General features: G+C 38.0%; 1 protein-coding gene across 2 annotated transcripts; it reads right to left on the reverse strand.

Moving 5' to 3' along the window:
• Nucleotides 1–999: 999 nt before the first annotated feature.
• On the reverse strand, nt 1,000–12,906 carry LOC111583747 (ubiquitin-conjugating enzyme E2 2-like). Of its 2 annotated transcripts, XM_023292963.3 has the most exons (8): nt 12,536–12,906; nt 5,768–5,831; nt 5,650–5,681; nt 5,245–5,322; nt 4,944–5,049; nt 4,274–4,367; nt 4,053–4,103; nt 1,000–1,538 (listed from the first exon to the last, which is right to left on the reverse strand). In XM_023292963.3, the coding sequence occupies exons 1-7, from the start codon at nt 12,557–12,559 to the stop codon at nt 4,055–4,057; spliced, it is 447 nt and encodes a 148-aa protein (XP_023148731.1). In that variant the 5' UTR covers nt 12,560–12,906; the 3' UTR covers nt 1,000–1,538; nt 4,053–4,054. The 2 variants fall into 2 exon arrangements, with proteins under 2 accessions (XP_023148731.1, XP_023148732.1); XM_023292964.3 differs by lacking the exon at nt 4,053–4,103 and having other exon boundaries at nt 12,536–12,905.
• Nucleotides 12,907–17,459: the final 4,553 nt, after the last annotated feature.

Here is a 17,459-nt window from a genome sequence, read left to right on the forward strand (position 1 = left end):
CCAGCCTATGTCCAGTCCAGAAACTGTCCAACACTAGGTCCAAAAATCAGTGGAAAACCAGGTCCAAATCAAGCTTAAAATAAGATCAACACTAGGTCCAAAAAGTTCTAAACCAAGTTCAAAAACACTCGAACACTAAATCCAAATTAACTACAGAACTAGTCCCAAACCTGGTCCTGAATCAGTCCAAAACCCCATTTAATCCAAATGTAAAAGACGTCCAACACAAGTATAAAACTAAACCAAGTCCAAAAACGGACCAAAGTCAAGTCAAAAACAAGTCCAACACCAGGTCTAAAATCAATCCAAAACCAAGATCAAAAGCAGGTCATAAGCTAGTCTAAAACCTGGTTCTAGATCAGTCCAAAACTAAGTTGAACAGAAGTCCAACACCAGATCCAAACCCAGGTCTAATGCAAGTATGAAACAATTCAAAACCAGTAACAAATTCAAATCTATAGCCGATGAAAACCACCAAGTCCAAGACCAGTCAAAGACCAGTTTAATGCAAGTCAAAAAACTGTTCAAAACCAGTCTTTAATACAGGCACAAAACTAATTGAAATGAGTCCAAATCAATCCGAAACAAGTCCAAAATCAGGTCCACAAACATTCCAATACCACGTCCAACACCAGCAGAAAACCAGGTCCAAGGCAGGTGTGAAATAAAACTAAAACCAGACCAACACCAGATCCTAAACCAGTAACAAACTGGATCCAAAACCAGTAGTCTGCTCTCAGCATCCCAGTAGAACTGAGGCGAGTTTCCTGGAGTTCACTGATCAATAACAACGATAGATGACAGATTTTTTGGGCCAAAATGAAATCAGCAGCAACAAAACGTGTAAATTAACTGTTAGAAGGAAGTAATTTCTGGTCATTTAAATTCAGAAATGAGAGGATAAGGTAGAATTCTGTCCACAGATCCTGCAAAGTAAAACATGAATCATCAGCAGCTTCAAACAGAAACGCTGAAATAAAAACAGGACGAGAGGAAAAGTGCAATTTGTTCAACTTTATTGAGAAAAACATCACAGAGCTATTAGTTGATCGATCAGCCGCTGAGCTTTTTTCTTTTTCAGTGCAAAAACCGGAGACAGTGTTGGATGATGGATGAACTAACGGCTCTCGTCTAGAAACAAAAAAACAAGAAGGAACCCAGAAAAAGCCTCTTTTTTTCTCATTTTTAAAAGTGGACACATCTGTTCTCAGCAGCACGTGAACCGATCGCTGACATGCATTATTGATTATTGATTGACGCCCTCCCGCCGCTGGAACGCCTCCTCCGCTCCAGTCCACTCTTCTTCGTGGGTTTTTTCTTTTTTACTTTTGCAGTTGGCACATTCACAGCGAAGAGTCCTCGAATTTAAAAGCGTCAGGACGAAAAAAAACAAAACAAAACCGTGAACAAATTGCGGTTACGGCGGTGAAAAGGGGGCGTGGCCACATGAGAAAATCAAACCGTTAATCCAGCAGTGAGCGGCGGCGATAGATCACATGGCGTATTTCTGCGTCCAGTCCTGAGCTGTCTTGTTGTACCTGCAGGTATAAAACAGGTGATCAGCGGCGGCGGCGTGACGGGTTGCCGGGACGATGCCATGCCAGAAACACAACACACACCTGGACTGTGATCGTTTATCACCCAGCGGCTATTTTAGTTCAGCTTTTAGGGTTTTTGCTGCCAGAAAACTCAACCAAAGCTGCAGCAGCTCAGTGAGAATAAAAACCCAACATCTGCAGAATTACTTTACTTTAACTCCACTGTTTGACAATCAAGTTAGATCTCCATGGCAACTGATGCTGCGGAGTTAGATCTCCATGGTAACTGATGCAGAAAATGATTCTAATGTTTATTTTGGCTGCCTGAGTTTCTCTGACATTAAATAAAAAGCTAAAACTGGGAAACAGATTAAAGAAAAACACTTCACAGCTACATTTCTCAGTATCGATCATTTTAAAGGGAATAATCGTGTTTGGTTTCCTGATACGGCCTCGTCTACATCCAACATCCCCCTAACTTTAGGAGTTCCACTTAAATCCATCTGCTTCAGCCTCAAACCCGAATAAATACTTTGTTTTTTGTAGCATCCAAACTGTTTCTTTGCTGCTCTAATCACACATTTAATTTTAATAAAACCAGCTAAAATCGTGTTTTAGTGAAGCTTAAAACCAGGTTGGGATTTAAAAACAGAATTAAATTGGGAACTCTCCCTCCGCTACGTTTATTTTACAAACCACACAGTTTGCAGGTATTTTCTCCGCCGTATTATTTCAAACTGCTGCATGCAGGAGAAACCACAGATATCTGGAGCCATGCTTTGCTTCAACGTGCTTCAAGGTTCAGACATTTGGGTCATTTTATAGAAAATCAAACAAAACTGGAAAAAAACAATCCTCCAGAACCTCCTCAGAACATCTGGTTCTTCATCTGCAGTAACTTCAGGAATGATCAGAGTTCTACCTTCAGACTGGGAATATTTTTCTTTAGAGTTTGGCCCCCATTTGTGGTACTTTTGTCTCTTTTTGTACTGATTTTGTGTCTGGTTGTGGAAGTTTTGACCTTTTTGTGGTCATTTTGCATCTTTATGTGGAAATCTTGTGTCTCTTTGTGATAAATTTACCTCTTTTTGTGGTAATTTTGATTCTTATAGTAGAGATTTTCAGTGTCTTCTGGTAAATTCACCTATTTTTGTGGTGATTTTACATCATTCTGTGGTGACTTTGCATCTTTGTGGTAATTGTATGTGTTTTAGTGGAAATTTTGTGTCTTTCCGTGGTATATTCACCTATTTTTGTGGTGATTTGGGGTCATTTTTTAGTAGTTTGGACCTTGTTTGTGGTGCTTTGTCTCTTTTTATGCTGATTTTGTGTTCAATTGCGGTAGTTTGACCTTTTTTTTGGTCATTTTGCATCTTTTAGTGGATATTTTGTGTCTCTGGGATATATTTACCTCTTTTTTGTGGTGATTTTGTGTCTGTTTGTGGTAGTTTTAACATTTTTTGGGGTTGTTGTGCATCTTTTTGTGCCGATTTTGTAACTTTGGCCCTTTGGTCTCTTTTTGTCATTAATGTGATGGAAAAAGTCCTTCAAAAAGTGATACATTTAGACATTTACATCTTTTTATGGTCATTTTGTGTCACATTTAGGCTTTTTTGCATCTAATTCAAGGTATTTTGCATAAAATTTTGGTTGATTTATTGAGTGTTCATTTCCACTTGAAGTCAGTGTTTTGCATCACATTTTGCTTGTTTCGTGGCTTTTTATGTTATTTTTGCGTCTTTTTCTTTCAAACCAGATTCAGTGTTCAGACTGTGACACCTGGATGGATGTAAAACTGATCTGATTTCAGTTTTTAATCAGAACTCAGATGTATTGTATGAATTTTCTTAAAAAATGGTCAAATTGTATGATAGTTGTCTAAAATGACACACACAAAAAAAATCACCCCAAATTTTTCAATATTTGCCAAAAATGGCTTAAAAACTGTTCAAAATGACAAAAGATGTCCAAAATTACACAAAATTTGTCCAGAAAATGACAAAAACCTTCCAAAATGACTCAGTATTCCCCCAAAATATATATATTAAAAAAAAAAATCAAAACCACCTGAAATTTTATCCAAAATGATAGAAATATTGTCCAGAATTACTTAAATTTTGATTGTCTTCAGACTGTGACACCTGGATGGATTTAAACTGGTCTGGTGTCAGTTTTTGCCAGAACTCAGATGTGTTTCTCCTCCTGAATATCATGGTTCTATCTGCTGGACTGATGAAGTTCTGAGGCTCAGAAATGATGGAAAAAGTCCATTAAAAAGTGATAAATCTGGACCCACCTCTATGGACTTGAAGGAAAATATTCAGTCTGAAGGTAAAACTCTGATTATTGATAAAGTTACTGCAGATGAAGAACCAGATGTTCTGAGAAGGTTCTGGGGGGAAGAACTGATTGATTTTTGGTATTAAATGACCCATTTTTCTGACAGCAAAGTGTTGAGCAGAGGAACAGACTCGGCAGGCAGCTCAGGTGAGTCTCAGGTGAGCTCAGTCTTACCCTCACAGCATGGCATACTTCTCTGTCCACTCCCTGGCTAGTCTGTTATACCTGAGACCAAGCAGCAGGACAGTCGGGTTAAAACCTCCTTAAACCTCCACTGCTGCTGCTGCTCAGCTACACTTCACCTGTTTTAATCAGATCCAGGTGAAGCTTCAAGCTGCTGACCTGACTTCATCTCTGACCGTTGAAGCGGTTCGTGTCTGAAGGTGTGAACTCACCTTACAGGGTCTGTTTTGTAGATGCGAGCGATCTCTGGCACTAACGGGTCGTCAGGGTTCGGGTCACATAACAGAGAACAAATGGACAAAAGGACTGTAGAGAGAGAAAACAGCAGTTACACAAAGTCCACAAACCACAACAGGAAAGATTTACTGGACTTACTTCATCAAAACAGCAACATCTAATGAACACTGAGAGTTTGAATTAGAAATGATCCAAAATGTGTCTAAAATGACCTGAAAATGATCCAGAATTATGGAAACTTTCCCAAAAATTATCTAAAACAGAACATTTATGTCTTAAAATCAGATTAAAATAAAACTTTTTCCAGATTTAGAAGAGTTTAAAAATCACTCTGGAGCTGCAACAACCAGCCAGCAGCACCACCTGCTGGTCATGACAGAAATCATTTAGGAGACTCGAAGAAACGGCACCAAATTTGTAATGAAATTGATTAAATTGATAAGCAAATAAATTAATCATTTTTTCCAATCACTGATTCATTTAGATGCCTCTAAATATCAAGACGGGATTAAATTTTACTTTTTTAATCGTGTTTTGTAGTAAAAGAAGTCTTTTAGTCTTTATTCTCTCACTAATTACCAGTTATCTATATATAAAACACTGCATTTTCTTGCCGTTTCTCAGAATAAGTTGAATGTTTCTCACCTTTAGAGATCGTTAATGCTGGAGACCACTGTGATCTCAATATATCCAAGCAGATGCTGCCGTTACTGTTAATATTTGGGTGATAAATTCTCGTTGTGAAGGCGACCTGAAGACGGAAATGAGCAGAAAAGCAGTTGAACAGATCAGTAAATAACAAAAACTGTTACTCTAAAACTTTTCAGGAAATATCTCCAAGTTTATCTATGAGCAACACATCAGGACAAGATGTTAAACAGAACATTTCTATTTAACAGTAAGTTCTGAAGTAAGTGCAGTGAGAAGACGTGAGGCGTTCACTGACCTTGGGTGGTTTGAAGGGATAATCTGTAGGGAAATGAATAGTCAGGAAAAATACGCCACCCTGGTAGGGACTGTCAGGCTGGAAAACAAACAATAAATAAACAAATCAATGAAACAAATTAATCTTTAACTCTGACAAACTGGTGTTTTATTCTAGATGACAATTTATAAAAGCAGATCTGGAACATGTGAACACCGACATCCAACATAAATGTAAAATAAAACACCTACAACTTAGTGAAATTGTCTTGGAAGGTTCCCAAAATGAGAACAAATTTGTCCAAAATACTCAAAGCTTATCCAAAATGTCTCCAAAATGAAAAAACTTTGGTCCAAAATGACTTAAAATTTGTGACTTTTTTGTGATTGCATTTATTAATTAATACAGAAGCTGTTTGATACTTACAGGCCCCATAATAGTAGCTTGCCAATGAAACACTGGAAGAGAAGGTGAAAACAGAGAATTAGTGATTAGTGTGTTTCTGTTTTCATGTCTGGATGAGTAAAGAAACCAGGAGACTTACTATCTTCACCAACGGGTCCAGCAGAGCACTGAGCTGGAGGATCTCTGGACAGGTCGGTTAACTCCTGCAGACAAAACACATACAGCATAGAGACTTTCAGGATCACCCAAAGAACTAGATTTTGTTTGTTAAAGAAGATTGTTTTGCTGTAAACTTATCAGCAGTGACCGACGAACCCATTTCTGTTAAAGAAATACGTTGATTTAATGTCTGAAAATCAATGTACAGAAGCCTTTACGGCAACAGTTCTGGTTGGAGGACAAGAGGAGGACGTCTCAACGGTGCTGAAAGAATCTCAGACTTAGAGATAAATTTAACAAACTTAACTCAAACAAAGCAGCTAGATCTCCATGGTAACTGATGCTGTGCAGTTGGATCACCATAGGAACTGATGCTAACCTGGTCTGGAGGTTTTGTTCAGAGTTTGGGATTTAAATGTCTCTAAGTAGCATCAACCTTTAACCATTTCTAGTCTTGATTATTCTCTCAGTGATACTGATTGTCCTGTTGAGCTGTTTAGTGCAAATCTAACTAAATGAAGCTGTGCGGTCACAGTATCGCACACTGTATGCATCGCGTTGATACAGAAACCTACATGTGATAAGTTTGTGATGCAGAAAATGCATAAATATGTTTTGATGCTTGGTTCCGATTAGTTGCCGAGGCTGATTTACGCTGCTCAGATCAGAAAACTAACACAGAGAATATTCAACCAATAACACCAGTTTCACTTTGATTTCCACGTCTCCTTCATTCTGGTTCAGTGCCGGACTTAAATGTTGAGCATCATGTTTAAATATATGAAGACTTTAACCATCTGAACTCAACGTGTTTGAAAGGCATTGCTGTCCATCAAGTTTATCATGTGTGGTTATCTGTGCAACATCTCAGCTTAAAGTCATGATATTTAATCAAATTCACATTATTTACACATTTGAAATCTCTCGACTTCTTCATGTTGTTTCTATAACGCTGCAGATCTTTTCTTGCTAATATGACAGGAGTAAAAAACACAAACAGCTCGGAGTAAAAAGGTTAAAACAACCCGTTTCATCGACTGAAGAAGGCGATACATGATTGGTCCGTTTGGTGAAGAGGAAGAGTGAAGTTATTTCACCTCTGCATGAATCAACAGGTACCTTTCTTGTGCAATCTCAGAAATTTTGCACCCTTTCTGACCTTTTGTAGATGAACAAAATGATCCAAAACACTAACAGCTGGAGCCTGATGAGCTAAATATGCTAACTTAAGGCCTCTTCTGACACAAGAAGCTGAAGGTTTCAATGACTGATTAGGACCTGCAGACAGGCTGCTTAGCAGGAGATTCCAGAAAAGCCAGTTGGGCTACAGAAGGGAAGAGGTTTGACAGAAGAATCGAGTCGAGGCTTGACAAGTTCAAAAACACATTTTAAATCCATTATCATGCTGAGGTAGTCAAACATGTGAGCAGCAAATCAGCTGATCTGATCATTCATGAAGTTACTGGAGATGAAGAACCAGATGGTTCTTTGTGGTAGTTGTGATTCTTTTAGTGGAGATTTTGTGTCTTTCCGTGGTATATTCACCTATTTTTGTGGTAATTTTACATCTTTGTGGTAACTGTACATCTTATACTGGAGATTGAGTCATTCCTGGTATATTCATGTATTTTTGTGGTGATCTAGGGTCATTTTCTAGTAGTTTTGACCCTATTTGTGACGCTTTTGTCTTTTTGTGCTGATTTTGTGTCTTTTTGTGGTAATTTTCCAGCTTTTTTTTTTTAGGTATTTTAGTTGCAGTTTTTGTCAGAGCTCTGATGTGTTTTTCCTCCGAAATGTCATGTGTCTATCTGTTGGACTGATGAAGTTGTGAGACTCAGAAATGATGGAAAAAGTCCATTAAAAAGTGATAAATCTGGATCCACCTCTATGGACTTGAAGGAAAATATTCCCAGTATGAAGGTAGAACTCTGATCAATGATAAAGTTACTGGAGATTGAGAACCAGATAGTTCTTTGTGGTAATTTTAATTGTTTTAGTGGAGATTTTGAGTGCTTTTGTGGTATATTCACCTGTTTTTTGTGGTGATTTGGGGTCAGTCTGTAGTAGTTTGGACCCTGTTTGTGGTGCTTTTGTCTCTTTTTGTGCTGATTTTGTGTCCGTTTGTGGTAGTTTTTACCCAGGACATGAATCCAGACAACATAAAGGACGACCACCGACGACGATTTTTATCCCTGCAGTCACTCAGAAGTCTGAATCTGCTCAGCTTCAGGCTAAAAAACAAGCGGTTTATGTCAGAAAGTATAATTACTGTGATTTATTGGATGTTTTACTGTGGGTAAAAGGCTGCTGTGCGTCGCTGGAGGTCTGACGGACGTTAAAATAGCCAACCCACTAACTGTGCTGTGATGTTGTCGGGTTACCGGCTAAACTTGGCAGGCGGTGAATCAAATTCTAAATATTACTGAGAGAGCCTCAGATCTCCAGCTACAGCCTCACTGGTCTCTATTGGATGGCGCATTTTAACCTCTTGTTACGTTCGTTTCTCAGGAACAGCAATGATGTTTAATTGTCCAAAAAAAATCCCTCCATTTCTATCAATATTTAGTGCAGTGGTGTTCTTCACCTCTCACAGATTATAGTATAATGAGGATAATTCACTCATTTTTCTTAAAAAATGCAAATTTTAAAAACGTACATTGGAAATACCTACATATAAAATACAACAATTTTACATGACAGATTAAAAAAAATTTATTTCACATTTTTCTTTTTATGGAGTGATGTGAAGATATGAAATTAACTGTTTTCATTTTATTAAGCCAAGCAGAAGACTTTTCATGCTGAAAAAAAATACTTTTAACTATTCTTTTTTAGATTTTTTCACTTTAAAATGGGACAATTTGACCCACAACGTCACAGGAGGGTAAAATTTATTTCTGGGGAAAAAACAATGACAGTTTAATGAAGTCTCGTAATCTCGAGCAGATTTTTTCTTTAAATACTGAACGTTGGAAAGTTTTTTTTTAGAAAACAAAATTATCAGTAACTGTCTATAAAAAGGACAATATGTTTTTGTTTTAGGTTTGCACTCAAGCCAAGGACCAATGTCCAATGTCATTCATTCTTCAAGTAAAAAAATCTGAAAAATGCTGAATTTGATAACCAGCTGACCCGTTACAGATAAAATAATAACAACAATAATAATATTTAAGACATCAGACAGTGAGACAATAACCGGAGCTCCATGTTTCTACAAAGACCAGATTCTAGCAGCTCAGCCTGAAGTTTTGTGTCTCGTGTGAAAACAAACCGAGACACGTTGGTCTTTATTGAAGCGTAAGCAGCAGCAGCTTCTATTTTTGCTCGGACACAAGAGTCGAGAGGCCAGATCAGGATCTAGAGACGAGGGCGAGGCGGGGGGGAGGAGGAAACACTCGGCTGCTTATAGGACGGCGGGTTTTTATTTCCAGCCTGCAGGCTTCCCTGAAGCCAAACTGGCCGAGAGCGTCGGTATGTGACATACAGGCTTCGGCTCATCTTTCAGGTTTGACCGAGTTTAGGAGGCAAGAAAAGAGTCGAGGAGCAGCAGCAGCGGAGCTTTGAAAGAACTCAAACAGAAGCAGCCGCTATTAGTCATATTCTTATAAACTGGGGTTTAATTCTTTCATAAAGGTTTAAGGTCACTAAATATGTCATCTGGAAAATCCTCACATCCTCCTAAACTTTACTTCATGCTCCTCTTTGGAAAAGCCTCCTATTCAATGTTTACCAACTACTAGAAATTAGGAGGAAAGTCACAGTAAAAAACATTGAATTCAGCAAGAAGATTAACTGCTTATTCACTGAACTTTACTGTCAAAAAAAATAAATCATCTAAACCTTGCAAGCAAATATCTTTTCTTAACCCTCTGAAACCCAAAATCTGTCAGCAGGTTTTAACGGTAAATATTATTTACCGTTAAAATTTAACATCCGCCAGATAATTTATGTTGATAATTACGTTACAAAATGTATTAGAAATAGAAAATAAAGCTTGTTAATGTTAAAAATGCTGCCAAAAATAAAATAATTTCTCTTTCTTTGGAAAAAAAACAACCATGAAACAAATAGTGTATATTATGTTTTTGAAAAAATATACAATAAATCAAAAATGGAGCCATTTCAAATGTAAGAAATGTGAATTTATACAGGTTTTGAGTCATTTAGGACATGGCTCAAGTTATTTGAGACAGTTTTTTAGTCATTTTGGACAGGTTTGAAATAACTTTGGACAAATTTTGAGCCATTTTTACAATTTATGAGTAATTTAGGATAAGTCTGAAATAATTTTGGGCAAATTTGGGCAAAAAAAGTAATTATTTGCAAGATTTTTCTTTCAAATGTCAGAAAATAGTGGAAAAAAAAGTGCTCAATATTCCTGAAAATCCAGTGAATATATTCAAATTAATTGTTTTTCTGAGTATCAGTCATTAAATAAAGTTGAGAGAATAACAAATAGACATTTGACAAGCTGCCATCAGTGAAATTTCAGTGTTTTTTCTTAAAAAGTAAACATATTACCAGTTAGCCAGGAGTTTTTGTCAGTTAAATGCCTGAAAACAATGAAAAATGAGCTTATTATTCTCTAAATCCCAAGTGTATATATAAAAATTGCCATTTTCTCTGAGTATCCATTTTAAAAAACTAAAAATCTTCAATTAGCTTTTTGCATATCTGTTTAAAAATGATGACCAGTTGATAAATTATCAGTATTTCTGCCAATTAATTTTCTCAGAAAATATCAGAAAATAGTGAAAAAGTCCCTGATGTCCAAGTGAATGGATTGTTTTATTTGAGTATCAGTCAAAACAAAACATTTTGTTTACAATAAATGCAGAAAAAAATAATAAATATTAATTTCTCAGAATGTGGCATCAGTAAAATTTTTGCATTTTTCCTTTAAAAATTAAATCATTGCCAGTAAACAGTTGGTCAGTTTTCGCCAAATGCCTCTTAAATGTTAGAAAATAGTGAAATATTTGCAATTTTTTCCCCCTCAGCTGAAAAACCAACAAATATTCCCACTTGAGAAGCTGGTATCTGAGAAGTTTTAGCATTTTTCACTAATTAACAGTTTTTGACTTAATTAGTGAATCAATTATCAGTATTTGTGCCAGTAAACATTTGCTAAAGTGTTAGAAAATAGTGAAATTTTGTTTTTTAATTAATTTCTGAGTGTCTGAAAGCTGTGTTGTCTATTAAAGAAAACTGGAAAATTACCAGGTTTTTATATTTGAGAAGCAGTGATTTTTTTTGTGCATTTTTGCTTAAAAATTACATTTTTGTCTATTGGAAGGTAAATTTCAGAAAACAGAGGGGTAAAAATGCACAAATTGTCTTTTTCCTGAGTCTAGAGTCTGAAAAAGCAACAAACATTCCCATTTGAGAAGCTGGTATCTGACAAGTTTTAGCATTTGTTAAAAAATCTAATTAATATTTTTGACCTAATGGTTCAATTGTCAGTATTTTTGCCAGCAAATTTCTGCTTAAGTGTCAGAAAATTGTGATATTTTTTATAATTATTCCCAGAAAACCAAGTGAGCATAATCTAGAAGCTTTTATTTTGTAGGTGTCAGTCTTAAAAATATGAATGCTTTGTTTACTATTATAAAAAACTAGAAAACTAACAGATATTAATATTTGAGAGGCTGTTAATACATAATAATTGCCAGATAAATGTCTGATTATTCCCTAAAATTCAAGTGAAAATAATCTAGAAGCTTTTATGTTGTAAGGGTCAGTCTTAAAAATATGAATACTTTGTTTATAGAAAACTGGAAAGCTAACAAATATTCACACTTAGAAAGCTGGTTTGAGTAAAGTTTCAGCATTTTTGCTAATTAATTGTCAAATTGTCAGAAAACTGAGAATTTAAAACAAAAAAAAACTCAAGTGAGCGTGATCTAGAAGCTTTTATTTTGTAGATGTCAGTCTTAAAAATATACTTTGTTTACTATTATAGAAAACTAACAGATATTCATATTTGAGAAGCCGTTAATACATCATACTTGCCAGTTAAATGCCTGATTATTCCCTAAAGCTCAAGTGAACATGACCTAGAAGCTTTTATTTTGTCATTTTGTCATTCTTAAAATATGAATGCTTTGTTTACTATTATAGAAAACTAAGATATTCATATTTGAGAAGCTGTTAATACATAATAATTGCCAGTTAAATGTCTGATTATTCCCAAATAAACTAAAATTGTTGCTTGTTATTATAGAAATATGCAGATTAATATAAATATTCACATTTAAGTTGATATCTGTGACTTTATTTGCATTTTTGCTCCAGAAATTGAATAAATTAAGGATATTTTTGCATGTAAACTGTATATTTAAAGTCCTGCTGATTCTGACTGGGTATTTGTGAGGATAAATCAGGTGTCTGTGCCTCCAGTTTCTCCAGTTTGTGTTTTCTAGATGAACATCTCACCGGGAGGCCCGATGGACATCCAGTCCAACCATTGTTTGACATGAAGCTCTGCGGTGCCGGTGCGGTGCGGTGCTGGACGGGCTACTGCTGCAGAACCTGCCGGTGCTACACGTTAATAATACTCGCAGAAAAAAAAAAAAAAACGTCCCGACACGTCCAGTTCGCACTGACACTGCAAAACAAACCGACAGTTTATCGGGTTTAAGGTGAAATGAAATGTGAAGAACGGGCTAACGCTGCTAGCCGAGGAGCTAACAGCCCAGTGGAGGCTAACCGGGGTTCGAGTTAAATGTGAAAAAATGTCGTGTTTTACCTTAGAAATTCGTTTTAAAGCCATTGTGTTCTGAAGAAGGGACCGGCTGTCGAGGAGGAAGGAGGAGGAGGCGGAGGAGGAGGTGGTAGAGGTGGAGGAGGAGGGCAGGCCAGCTAGCTGCCGCTAACTAACTAGCATCTAGGACCTTGCTAGCTTTGGTGGCTTTAGCTTGAGGCGCTAAGCTAGCTAGCCGAGCTGCACATACGCCGGTCTTAAAACGCTTTTCCCCGTTAAATGTCGTCGTTTTCCCAGCTCGGACTGGAGACTGACTCCCGGTACGTCAGCCCCGAACACAGGCTGACACCCCAATAACGGACCGGAGCGACCGCAGAGGCTCAAAATGTCTTCCGTTACACAGAGAACCGGGAGCAGGAGGTCTCACTCCGACTCGGTTTCCAGACACCGAAAAAATAAAAACACAAACAACATGGTGCGGATGGACCTGCAGCAGCACCCCGGGGCCAGGACCGATCCGGGCCCCACAACACACTCTTTACACCCAGCCAGTAATTCATTATTGTAGAAATAAAACTGTCGGCATGAGAAGTCACTGAGACAAAGTTGATTGGAAAAAAACCCAAATCAAAAACAAAAATGCATAAAACTTCACTTAATACTAGCACCTTGTTAGTTTCACAGTTTTTCCTTTAACAGTAAATGCAGCATTTTTTTTTCTCCTTTTAAACCAACTAATGTTCACTTGGGCTAATAATAAACAAATTGTCACTATTTTCTGAGTATTGAGTGAATGCTAACTGGCAAAAATTCAGATAATTGATTAATTGAAGTCATTTGAAGCCTCCAGTCACCTGACCTAAACCCAGTCCAGATGTTTTGGGATGCGATGGAGCGCAGAGTGAAGGAAAAAGGACCAACAAGTGTTCAGCATCTCTGGAACTCCTTCAAGACTGTTGGAGAACCATTTCAGGTTCTACCTCATGGAGCTCATCCAGAGAATAACAAGAGTGTTCAAAGCAGGAATCAAAGCAAAAGGTGGCTGTCAGATAAGCAGAGGCGACCAATGAAGGAACCAGAGAGATTCAAATTTGTATTTCCTTTTATTTTCATTTGTACACTATATTTCCAGCCAATCTGCTAGCATGTTCAGCCCACCATTAAAACAAATGCCACAAAACCTGGCATTTCTCCCCACTGGCTTATATACCATGTGCCTATCAGGTACATACTACCTGAGACGTAAACCCCCAAACACACCCACATGAATAGATATTCCATATTTACATAAAAACCCATTACAAACTATAAAAACACACTCAATAGGATAAACAACTCAAGCCCCTTTAAGAAATACCCTCCCTAAATACTTTAAACAATTATTTACACAGCTGAAAAACACTAACTCCCCCTCTACCTACTTCCCACATGGCACCTCCCTCCCGGAACCAATAAAAGGCATCCGAACCCCGGGGAATGCTTTTGCCTGGACACCCTGGGAGGAAGAGAACAAGCAGAGGTAAGTTTTGCTACCAGTAGACCATTAAACTCACATTACATTTGCACAGTTTGCTTAACTTGTTCACCCTGCTACTTTCCACTACACAATCTCCTGCCGTGACTCACCTGCTCTCTTTGTTCACAGGTGAAGGTCCTGATGAAACCATGTGCTCCACTCAAACAAACAAACAAACAAATCACTTCCCATATCGAAATAAATCATTCCACAAATAAAAGAGTCTGTTGGTATTTATTTCCCTGTACTAATTAACATGCCTCAGGTAACGGCAGTCCGTCGTTACAGTGGCTATATTGAAGAATCTAAAATATAAAACATGTTTGGACTTTTTTGTTTCCTACATAATTCCAGATGTGTTCATTCATAGTTTTGATACCTTCAGTGAGAATCTAAAATGTAAATAGTCCTGAAAATAAAGAAAAAACAGAAAATGAGAAGGTGTGTCCAAACTTTGACTGGTAGTGTATATATTTTTACATTTTCTATAGTAGTAAACAGAACTGTTTGTCCATTTCAGATTTACTTATTTTGCCTTATTACATTTCCCCACAATGCATCTGATAATGTCACTAATAAAGCAAAACTAAGGAACTGTGGTGATGGCGGTGAAAGGGACAGGTACGTACAGGTGTATCCAGGTGTTCTGACACACCTGGTGCATAATCAGTGTGATTTGGATGATCACCTTTGGCACTGGTTAACTGTGATGCAAGCAGGTAAGCCAAGTTACCTTTAAAACTTGCTAAAAACGAAAAGAAACCTCACGAAAATCTGAAAACACACACGAAACGCATTTTTGCATAAAGAGTAACTCACATTTAACGTGGATTCCCTCATGTCCAATAAACTTTGGTGAATCTGGTTAGAATCCATAGGACAAAAAACGATGTCTCTCCACATTTTAAGGTTTTCTTCAAGATCAAAGGAATTCCGTAGAAATTGGCAGGATGTACAATAGTACACCGCAAACATGCACTGCTGATAGATAATTCGGCATAGCTAAACTGTCAGAATGTAAACAAATATTGCCAAAAAAATCCCGAAGCTAAATGTGAAATTAAGTCCAGAGACCTCACATATGGCATTTATGTCACAAGCCCCGCCCCAGCCGCTCAAACAGCCAATCGGCTTCTTTATACCAACCGTATTGGGAAACAATCAGCCAATTGAAGTACAGGCTTTCTCTGCGTTCATTGATATCGAAGCCGGTTCTTAAGACGCGATTCCACAAGCATCTACTCGGCGCGGTACGGTTCGCCACTATTGTATCTGACTCGGCTCGTCTCGGCTCGTTTAGTTGTTTTTCCATATAGCCTCATCGTGGGTGGAGTCGTCATAGCGCAGCGAGCCGAAAGCCCCTTGACGTCATTTGCGTGCGACACAAACGCAACATAACGGAGACGATGGTTCACCTGCTGCTCGGTCTGTGGCTTTCTGTCAGATTCAAAGTAATAGAAGAGTCGGAGAAAACTGAGAGCAGCGAGTGGAAACACTCAGGAGACACACAGGAGAGTCTGGGAGGCGATATAGCAGTATCAAGCTGAAGACAAGAGGATATGAACGAGACGACATATGAGGGTAAGCTAATGCTAGTTCGCTAGCTATCGTGTATCAGTCCTGTGAACGACCCTGTAATGGCTGCAGTTTACCGCTATTAGGTATTAAAATATGTATGCTGTGTATGTGTTTCAGATGCTCTCTGATGAAACTTCATGGGATTTACCTGAAGCAGCAGCACATGAGCCTGCAGTGGCACAAGGTGTAGAGGAGGAGGACAGAGATGTACAGGATGCACTGATGCACTACGTGTCATGCAAAAGTTAAGTTATTCTTCTCGCTGTACTTCTGTTTTTCTGTCCCCGGACCGCTATTGTTTTGTTTAATGCAATTCTGACAATAAACTTTTGTACCTTTTGCAGATGTGTCTTTGCTCTTGTTTTATTTGTGAAGGTTAGCAAGATTACATGACAAATTAAACACCAAAACATTAAAACAGCTGTTTTAAGAATGTTCCAGTTTGATAAATCAGTATTGCTTTGGTGTAACTCAGTCAACGGAATTATGAACCATAAAGGAGTTTGTGTTAAAACATGTTAAATCCCATTAAACATAAATGCATTATTAGGGAACACAGAATTGTTTGGTTCAGACTGTTGACTCTATTCCTACCAGTGTCTTAACAGACAAAATGAAAAGTTATGATGCAATCACATAAGTCACAAAATAGTTTATTAGTCAGCAGCAAAATCAAAACCATTTACAATGTGCAAAGTACAAACTGTGGTGGGCCTGTCCTACAGTGGAGGGCTAAAAGTAAAACTATATACAACTAAGCCCTTGTCCACACGTAGCCGGGTATCTCACAAAACAAAGATATTTTTCTACGATTCGGCCTATCATCCACACGAAAACGCAGATTTACGTCATCAAAAACGATTCTTTTTAAAAACTCCGACCAAAGTGAAGATTTACGAATTCTCCGTTTTATGCATCTGCATGTGGACATCAGTAACCGGGGTTTTGCATTTCAAAACGTCACCACCTGCGACAAAATATGTTCTTACATCACATATGCGACCTGTGTTTACATTCAGTAACAGTATGGATGCTCTCACAAGGTTTTGGACGCTGTTTCTTGTACAGGTGCTTTTTACTTGCTTGTTTTTACAAGCCCAGATACTGCTCCACATTCAACAACACAGGCGAAGGACGACGTTAAGGACGGTTATTCTCCACCACCTTGCTAGGATTTGGGGAACTACTGCCACCTAAAGGTCCGGCATGCTTATGAATGTGCTGAAAAACGCACTTATGCGGTTCGGTGTGGATGAAGTTTTTTTTCTAAAAACGAGGCGGTGTGTACGTAAGTTTTTTTCTAGACGGAGGGGGCAGGATATTCGATTTTACAAAAACCCTGCTACGTGTGGACAAGGCCTCCATCTCAAGTCTCTGGGAGGTGGACTTGCTGGCTGCCCACTGCCTGCACCAGCTGCCCCAGTACACCCAGGAATGACTGGTTGAAGGCAGCATTCTGGGCCATCTCCTCCCGCTGCAAGGCCGCTTCATTCTCTCTTGCCTCGCTGAGGAGCAACCAGATGTTCTCATCATGCTGGATGCCGGTTCCGCTCCTTCTCAGCCTGCATCTCCACAAGTACGCTTGGAAGGTCCAATTTTCTGTTCCACCTTTTCCTCTTGCCTAGACCAAAGACAGAAAAGTGATCAGAATCAGCTTTAGTAAGTACACAACATACAAGGAATTTGGTTTCAGCTGTTGGTGTCACACTAGGAATATGGAAGAGAATAATAAAAAATAAAGAAACTAGAAAGAGGAACAGGAAGAAAAATGAAATAGCAAAATTAAATAAAACAATATATACAGAAATTTACAGCTAGACTGGAATAAACACATTAGCAAAATGATAATTGCTATAAACAGTAGTGCAAAAGCAG

Source organism: Amphiprion ocellaris, chromosome 13, assembly GCF_022539595.1.
Source record: "Amphiprion ocellaris isolate individual 3 ecotype Okinawa chromosome 13, ASM2253959v1, whole genome shotgun sequence".
In the NCBI taxonomy this organism is placed as follows: domain Eukaryota; kingdom Metazoa; phylum Chordata; class Actinopteri; family Pomacentridae; genus Amphiprion; species Amphiprion ocellaris.

Coding starts and splice junctions, on each gene's coding strand:
- LOC111583747 (XM_023292963.3), bottom strand. CDS start 12,559: ATGGCTTTAAAACGAATTTCTAAG. Junction 5,050..5,244: donor ATCCCTTCAAACCACCCAAG/GTCAGTGAACGC, acceptor TTCCGTCTTCAG/GTCGCCTTCACAACGAGAAT. Junction 4,104..4,273: donor TACAAAACAGACCCTGTAAG/GTGAGTTCACAC, acceptor GCTTGGTCTCAG/GTATAACAGACTAGCCAGGG.